The following is an 8,787-nucleotide window of genomic DNA, read 5'->3' as shown; positions in this document are numbered from 1 at the left end:
AGCAAGAAATTTAGTTTATAATGCAAAGTTGTGCCATAAACTATAGAAAATCAGAATATGAAATAGTAAACAAAATAACAAATGGCAATAATCAAGACCCTCCATTCCGGGAAAAAAAACATGTGTACCTTATTTAACTCCGTTAAATTTAGCAGCCGCATTTTCCTGTAAATGTGGGCAGCGTCGATTACTGCCAACTGTAGCCGTTAATAAATCGTCACCAAACCCAATTTTTATTTATTTATTTATTTATATAAATTATTTAAGATTTTATCTTGTTTTTATGTTTTCCCCCTTTTTAACTTAATTATTTATTCTTTAAAAAGAATATGGATTGCTTGTGGGCAGCGGCTACTATATATACGCTCATATTCGAGGGCCGTTTGTTGTACGAGTCATTCTATTACACTCATCTCTCGCCTTAGGGTTCTGCCTCACGGTTTGATCACGTAACTTTCATTGTTTTTTGATGATTTCCTGGAAAATATTTGTTTTGTGTTTTTGTTGATTACGTTGTGTGAATCGAGAGGGAGTTGTGTGGATTGGAGAATCATGATCAATTTTGGGTCCGATAGGCGAAGCAATCGGAGCGTGGTTTCAAGAGTTTCGGGAATGAATATGGAATCTATGTTGTCTGAGATGCGCTACGCTTTCTTCCTGTTTATAGATTATTGATATTTTTGCCTTTTCCCCTGTTTAATTTTAATTGGTTCATGTGTAATTTCACTTGATTGAATACGATCGTTTGAAGTTAAGAGAGTGTAGTGTTTGTTGCTTGAGTTTCATGTGTTTTTCGTGTTTAGTGTTTTTGGCGTGATTTGTCATAGAGATGCGTTAATTGTAACGTTGCTTGATCTGTCAATAACTTGGTTTACTGAATGTGGTACAAGTTAATGCAAAACCGTGTTTTGTAAAAGTATATCTTGCTCTGTTTTTTCTCACTTTGGCCTTTGTGATGCGATTAATGCGTGCGCCATTGTTTTTACATCTCCCGATCCTTGTCAGTTTGTTTTCGGTTTTTTCTATTTCGAGGAAACCATACGTGCTAATGAATTGATAAGTCCAGTTTTGTAGAAGTTGTAATTGGTTAACAGATATTCATTGAATTGTACTTTATTGCTGCAGATATTGTGTGTTTGGTTGATATCATGGATCTGAAAGACTGTTAAGGATAATTTATCAGTTATTTGGTCTCTGTTTAATAAAAAATGGGAGCTGCTTGTTGTGTTGCTGCAAAGGTTGAAACTAGAACAAATGGATCGGCTTGTGTCACAGCAAAGAATGCAACTGTAACAAATGAATCACCTAATCAACATTTATGGAGGCAGGTCCGCCATTCACCATCGTGGAGTTTCCGATGGGATAATCGCGGGCGAGTAGCTGGGGAAGAAGTATCTACAATGTGCTCCCGAGATGGAGGATGCACGAATGACAAACAGGAAGTAAAAAGTGTTAGTACTGGTGAAACTGCATGTGCTTCTGAAGAGTATAGTTCATTAAACAGTTCCCAGTCGCTTGCATGCCAAAATCCAACTGTTTCTAAAGAAATTGCTGGTAATATATATCTAGCAGTTACTGTGTTCAATTAACGGAATATATGATATGTCTCATGTAATTAAGGAAAGTAAATTGGTGAAATGCTATTTCCAGTTCTGAAAAAATAATTTGATTATCTTCACATGGTTGAAATCAAGGAGTAGTTTTCATGTTTAGCTAGCTGAGCGTGGAAGAAACGGGTGCTTGTAGTATATAATCAAATAAGCTACTAGGGAGGAAAAAAGGTCTCTTCAGCATTAAATTGCATGATATCAGCCCAATAGCCCTCAGACAAGGTTTATGTACATAATTTTAATCTTGATCTTAGCATCAGAGCAGCTCTCGCGGGAAGGAAGTAATTTTTCGTTTGACAACAATAATTACTACAGTTCTAGGCTCAGAAATGTGTTGGCTAGCCTAAATTAATTATCATTTAGACATGTGAAAAGGCTAGCATATATTTTGTATATTTGATATCTCTTTTATTGTTTTGCAGATCTATCAATCTCACTGAAGCCAGTAGAGGTATGTAGAGAGTGTTAATTTGTGAAGCATGGATGTGTTGCATAGAAGTAGTCTTCTAAAATGTGATATTTTCTTTTTTCCTGTCCAGGCTAAGGAGTCAACAGAATACCCTTCAGTTTCATCTCCACCGACAACTTTGCTGCCTTCCCAAAGTCATCTTCATCCTCCAATCTCCACTCCTTCAAGGCGTCATGACGATTCTCCAGAACATCACTTGTCACAACAAGTTTCTGATACTCGGATTCCAGAATGCAAGCCACAAGCATTCTCAATTTCTGAAGAGACACCTTCACTTCAGCCTTCAGCTTTGGCCAATGAATCGACCAGGGGATCCAGTGATGGATCTTCAGAAAGTGTGTCAATCCCTGCCTCCTCCGAGCTCATGAAATCTCGGGGAGAGAGGTGGTCTTTTGATAGTGAAACGTCAAGCTTCAGTTTGGAGAAAGTTAACAGATCCAGTGGACGAGATTCAAAATTTCCTTCGTTCGATCTTCAAACATGTGGTATTTGTGCTAGGCTTTTAACGGAGAGATCTGCGTGGGGGTGGAACAACCAAAAAATAATGTCAACAAATGAACTAACTGTTGTATCTGTCTTAATCTGCGGACATGTTTACCATGCTGAATGCTTGGATTGTATGACTCCTGATATCCACAAGTTTGACCCAATTTGCCCAGTGTGTACTCTTGGGGAGAAACAGACTTTGAAGATTTTTGAAAATGCATTGAAAGCTGCCTTGGATTTAAAGGCTCGAAAACTTTCAAGAAAGTGTCTTGCTGATAGTAGTCCAAATAATATTAGTAGTGGTGCAGAGGGAAGGGCTCTGAAGACAAGCTCAAGTTCCAATACGAGAATCTCACTAGGAAAGTCTTTCTTCAGACGTCACTTCTCATTTGGCTCAAAGGGTGGCATATCAATGTCGGAGAATCATTCCCCTAAGATAAAGGGTTTTTTCTGGTCAAGATCGAGCAAGAATTGAGCTGAAAAAGAAGTAAGCATACATCTCTTATAGTGGTTTACATATCTAGTTTTCAAACATCATGATATTTGAGATTTTTTTACAGATATAGACTCCAAATCAGCTGTTAGTAACTGTGGTTTTAACAATATTCTTGCAATTGAATTCTTCGATTGGATTAAAGATATTTTCATGGAACCATTTTGAGATGTGTTTTTCTTTTCATGTTTTGTATTCTCAGATTTTACAATCTGTTTTGGCTATGTAGGAAATGGGGTGCGGGTTATCAGCTTCATCATCAGGAAGAACCGCATTGTAGGGTAGGTGCTGCAGACACCATAAAAAGTTATTAGAGCATCATAATACATATGAAAAATGATTGAATTTGAAATTGTATTTTTCATGTTTGTACAGAGTTTATTCTATGTCCTTGTAGTTGAAGAATTCAGTTTTTTTTAACATACATATGTAACGGGCATTTATGCAGTTTGTGTCCTCTTGGACCATTCTTTTTATTTGTTTTGTAAAGGCTGTGGTCAGATAAATTTCTTTTATCTATACATGTACATCAGTGTTGCTCCATATTTCGTTGCTTTAATATTTTTTGCATTTTCTGTTGAGGATTTTAATATCTGGTTGTCCCTACCTAAGTTTCAAAAATTCACAAGACATACATGTAATCCAGCCATGTCCAGAGGCACAAGAACACTCGGCCCTTTTGACGAGGCTCCTGCCTTAGTTGCGAAGCCCCAAGTTCGTAATCTGTATTCTTCATTGACATCTCGTTCTTTTTTCTTTTTTCTTTTTTCTTTTTTCTTTTTGCTTTTTGCTTTTTGCCTAATAATCTCTATAGTGTGTCTCAGGCGTAGTAGGCTTGCAGAGTGCTTCACGGACACCTGTACTAACTAATTCATATCTTTTACGAATAATAGAAGTTGGTAGTGATACATTTTGAATCATTTTTAATTTTTAATTTTAAGCGTTCGGACAAGTGTAAATGCTTATGTTCTATATTAGTGGGGATAATCTAAACAGTTGAGATGTAACTTCCAGTCTTACGGATTGTACTAAAATCTAATATTTTATATGTCTAGCTTATCAAAGTGCTTGTGTATTTTATTCATTTCGGGGAATGATAGATACGTATCTTTTATACAAATACACGCAACGAAATATTGAAATGATATTGTTTACATGTGAGTTGGCTGTCCGCTTACATGTGCTTTCATGAAAATTGCTATGATTGTTTTTAATGGCTCTGATTTTGCTTTGGGGGATTGTTTGCTTCCATGGCAATTCGCACACCAAAAAATCATTTATTTTTAAAAAAAAAAAATCATTTATTATGTGAATTTTGGGTTTTGAGGAATCGTATTTTTTTTATTTGACGTAATCTAGTCAAGTATCTTAAAGTTTTATGTGGTCATAAAGTTGTGTTTAGATCGATATGAATTTAAAATTGATGTTTCTTATTTACTCATTTGATAAGAATAAATCTTATATTGTAACACATATTTAAAAAATGCACAAACAAAAATAAAGAGTAACAACAAATTTTTTCTTCTCATTTTGAAGTATTGTTGATCATTTTGCTTTTTTTTTTTTGTCAAATAAAATTTAATGTGTGTAATATATTATTTATTCTCCTCATATGTGTTACATACGAAAGAATCAGTGTCAAGTAAATCATCCATATAGATCAAGTGGTTGGTTATAGGCAAAAAAAGATCAAATAAAAAATCTAAATTATTATATAAAAACTAAATTTTGACAAGTTATATAACTAAATTTAAGACAGTCCTCATGAAGAATTACCCATGATAGAACTATATGTTTCTCCACATTCTCAAAACTTGCTCATAAATGTTAGAGAAAATTATATTTTTAGTTTAGACCGTTACATGTATATTTTGGCAAAAAAAAATTTTAATGTAACGATGACATATGTACTCTTCTAACATTTAATTATCATGCAATCAAATATTTATTAACAAAAGCAGGGGGAAATGGTTTAAAAGAGACTTTGGGCATAGAAAATGTTTGACATTACCTCTTTGTAAATTGGACATATCGAAAAATCACAAACATTAATTTTATAACAAAAATTCTAGGTTAAAATCCAAGATCACAAGACGACTAAAATCACATGCATAATGCATATTCTCGGATTTAGATCATCTGCTGTATTTGAAAACACAACATATGATGATTTGCATTTTTATACGAGATGATCAGTTGATCATCTGATGGACCTCACACAGTGTCAGATAAAATTGAAAAATTGTCATTAGAAACGTGATGATCATCTCGTGTAAAAAAGTACACAGCACCAGGTATTATGTTTTCTGCACAGCATAGGATCCAAATCTCACATTCTCAACCACACTGAAATAAAATCCAAACAATACGAATAAACTTCAAAAACCATACAACTACTCGGAACATATACCCGATAATTAAATGTATAAAATCAACATAATATACATGGAAGACTCCAAATTGGAAACAGATTTTTTTAAAATTTATATAAAAATAAAACTGGCTTATAAAAATACATCAGCTCACACCAATTGTGTGCTATAAATCGAAGCTCCGACCGCACTACACTCTGCACAATTTCAGTTTCATTATTAACTTCCTCCTGATTGAATGTGGAATTTATGTAGCACAAATTTGTTAATTCACGGGTGTTGATCAAATCAGAATCGCTGTTATATATTGAATATGAATAGGACTATTATTATTTTTTTAAAAAAAATTATAAAATTTTAAATATATATATATAACTAACATAAATCCAGAAAAGTCTTTTGCGGATTTCGAATTGTACTACTTTTATAAATGTTTTGAAAGTGAATTTTTTATATATTATTTTTTTTTAAAAAAAAGCTGGAAATTCTATGACACACCACATACCTCTGTCCTCTCTGAAGCACGCGTGTTGGATTCTCTAGTACACGTGTGACCACACCAGCAACATGCATGCATGCATCCTCTCCACCGTCTTCAGTTCTCCATCAATTTAAGGCAGAATGCATGCGATTGGCTTTGCATCTTTTATCGGTAATCGGTGGCTTCCTTTTTTATATAAATCTACATTCTTGTCCTCGAACCTTTGTGATAATATTCAAGTGGTGTTGTTGATCGGAAATATAAGTTTAAGTTTGTGTTGATGGCGGATTTAAGGGATGAGCATGGGAATCCCATTCAGCTGGCGGATCAGTACGGTAAACCTGTTCAACTGACTGATGAGTACGGAAACCCCATGCATTTGTCGGGCGTGGCCACCACCACCACCCACCCCTATCCCACGGCGGAGACTGGTGGCGGCGGAGGTTTCGAGCCTCAGACACATGAGCCAACGCTGCCGCCAACTATCCAGGAGGAGCAGCCACCGCACAAGGAAATTCAGCGATCCTCGAGTTCGAGCTCTGGCTCGGTCAGTTTTTATGTTTCCTTTTTTTTCCTTTTTTCTTTTTTTTTTCAATTTTAAAACATTGTATAGGGTACTTAATTTACTCTTTACATATATATATTTTAACTTTTGTTGCCTTCAGTATGTTGTTCTGTCTTCGCATGCGTCCTCGTATAAAAATGTGACAGCCAATTATTTGTGAAACAAAAGTGTTATAGTCTTATAAGCTTCATGAATCCAGTAAAATTCCATACGGCGGATTGATGTTGATAAGTATATTTACAGTCTGAGGATGATGAACAAGGTGGGAGGAGGAAGAAGAAAGGACTGAAGGAGAAGATAAAGGAGAAACTGAGCGTAGGGAAACACAAAGACAAGGATGAGGCCGCAGACAGCAGCACCCCAGCTGCCACCACCACGCCGGAGAGCAGAACGTCCACCACCACGCCTGGGCAGGCGCCAGAGCACGAGAAAAAGGGCGTCTTTGAGAAGATCAAAGAGAAACTTCCCGGTCATCGCAGTACTACTGATTAGTTATCCTACTAAGTATGTAATAATTTTAGGATTCAAGAAGTTAATTTGTGTGATGTTTGGGATTTTATTAGGGGTATGTGTGTTTGGTTGTTGTAGTTGTTTGGATTTATACTATAGTTTTTGAGTGTACGATTTCTTTAATGTCAATAATAATTTGTTTGAAAATTGTATATTAATTGTTGTAAATGTTAAATTATTTAAAGACTTTAAACAAATGTTAGTTAATCATGGAATTAACTAAGAAGATAATTTTATATTTTAAAATATATTTAAGTTAAATAATTGTCCAGTCCAATAAATCGAATCTAAATATAATGGTTAGAAAACCCCCAAAAAATAATATATAATTGAACCATACCGACCAATAGATAACTAACCCCCAAAAAATAATATATAATTGAACCATTAGATAACTAACCCCCAAAAAATAATATATAATTGAACCATACCGACCAATAGAAAACTATATAACTCGAAATCGAAACAAATCATCCAATATGTAATGCTCTATAAAAACGAGCATGTCTGTGGAAGTCCTAAGTACGTATATATTCTAGAAAATATTATGTATACTAGTTATGTTGTACACACGGTGCGTATGTGTATAGTTTTTTTTATAATTAAGTGTATAGTTTTTTTTATAGTATGTGTATAGTTTTTTTTATAATTAACGAGGGACTAAAGTGAAATTTGATAAATTATTGAAAGACTAAAGTATTATTTGAATTGATGAAATTAAAAAAATAAAAAAATGGTTTGTTGAAATTAAAATTTTTTTTTTATTTTGATATAACATAACGGGCAAAGTTGGGAAAAGAAATTTGATTACCTATTTTGTCTCTATGAGGCCCAAATTTAATATATAGTATAGATAATATGATTTATTAAAATAATAAAATTGAATTCTCGTGGTTGCAAAAGTTATTAGTTTTGACGTCATAAATAAAAATATAATTGAACGAGCTACAAAGGCCGATTATTTTATTTGGGCCTCGTTGAAGCCCAACTAAGAATCGCCTTCACTGGCCCAATTCTTATTTACTTGACTTTTACTCCACGATACGTATAAAATGCAATCTTGGTTATGATTGGGTTTGAAAAGATAATGTTTCCTTTATTAATCACAATGGTTGCTTCCCTTCAAAGATTAGACACACTTAAGCTTCACATAATACTTCCTTATTATCTATATTACTAAATTTTCAGCTCAAATTCGACCAAAATAAAACAAAGGAAAAGCTCGAAATTACATAAAGCAAAAAAAAAAAAATTGCAAGAATTGCACTTTACTTTCGATTTGAGAAAATTACTTTGCATCAATGCGGCAATGACGTGATGGTCAACACGTGCAATGTCAAATGAATGGTGATCTGATAAATAATTAAAATTGTTAAAAATCGAAATATGTAAAATTAAAACTGATACTAAAATCACAAAAATTAAATATATAGAACCAAAACTGTATGTTTCAGTATGTACTTTTATTTTTGAGGTTTTAAATTCAAATTAATTATAGTTGTTAAAAAGTCAAAATCATAATAAGAATACAAATGGCTATATTTATCTAAAATATTTCAAAAATTCAAGAGCTCATTATATTTTAGATACATGTGACGTGATTTTAAATTGGTCGAAAAATGTTTCTTATATTTTAATTTGAAATTGCAATTATATTCGAATTGATTTAAAAACTTACTAGACACTCGATCTGTACATGGTTTCGATGTGGTCCATATTATCAATTTGTATTTGAATAATATCGATAAACTTGGCAGCGAGTAATATTAACCATTATAATAAAGATGAGATATTATATATA

The 8,787-nt window shown here is 33.5% G+C and overlaps 2 protein-coding genes across 3 annotated transcripts; both read left to right on the top strand.

The window, feature by feature from the left end:
* Positions 1–309: 309 nt before the first annotated feature.
* On the top strand, positions 310–3,601 carry LOC140986466 (uncharacterized). 2 transcript variants are annotated; one of them, XM_073454724.1, is made up of 5 exons: positions 310–449; positions 1,126–1,554; positions 2,033–2,061; positions 2,150–3,052; positions 3,288–3,601. In XM_073454724.1, the coding sequence occupies exons 2-4, from the start codon at positions 1,209–1,211 to the stop codon at positions 3,038–3,040; spliced, it is 1,266 nt and encodes a 421-aa protein (XP_073310825.1). In that variant the 5' UTR covers positions 310–449; positions 1,126–1,208; the 3' UTR covers positions 3,041–3,052; positions 3,288–3,601. The 2 variants fall into 2 exon arrangements, with proteins under 2 accessions (XP_073310825.1, XP_073310826.1); XM_073454725.1 differs by having other exon boundaries at positions 323–439.
* A 2,465-nt stretch (positions 3,602–6,066) lies between these two features.
* On the top strand, positions 6,067–7,133 carry LOC140986725 (uncharacterized). The gene is made up of 2 exons (XM_073455052.1): positions 6,067–6,458; positions 6,720–7,133. Exons 1-2 carry the CDS (start codon positions 6,192–6,194, stop codon positions 6,966–6,968), a joined length of 516 nt encoding a protein of 171 aa, XP_073311153.1. The 5' UTR covers positions 6,067–6,191; the 3' UTR covers positions 6,969–7,133.
* The last annotated feature ends 1,654 nt before the right edge of the window (positions 7,134–8,787 follow it).

Source organism: Primulina huaijiensis, chromosome 10 (genome assembly GCF_012295235.1).
Source record: "Primulina huaijiensis isolate GDHJ02 chromosome 10, ASM1229523v2, whole genome shotgun sequence".
Taxonomy (NCBI): domain Eukaryota; kingdom Viridiplantae; phylum Streptophyta; class Magnoliopsida; order Lamiales; family Gesneriaceae; genus Primulina; species Primulina huaijiensis.
This window is presented reverse-complemented; position numbering and strand designations above follow the sequence as displayed.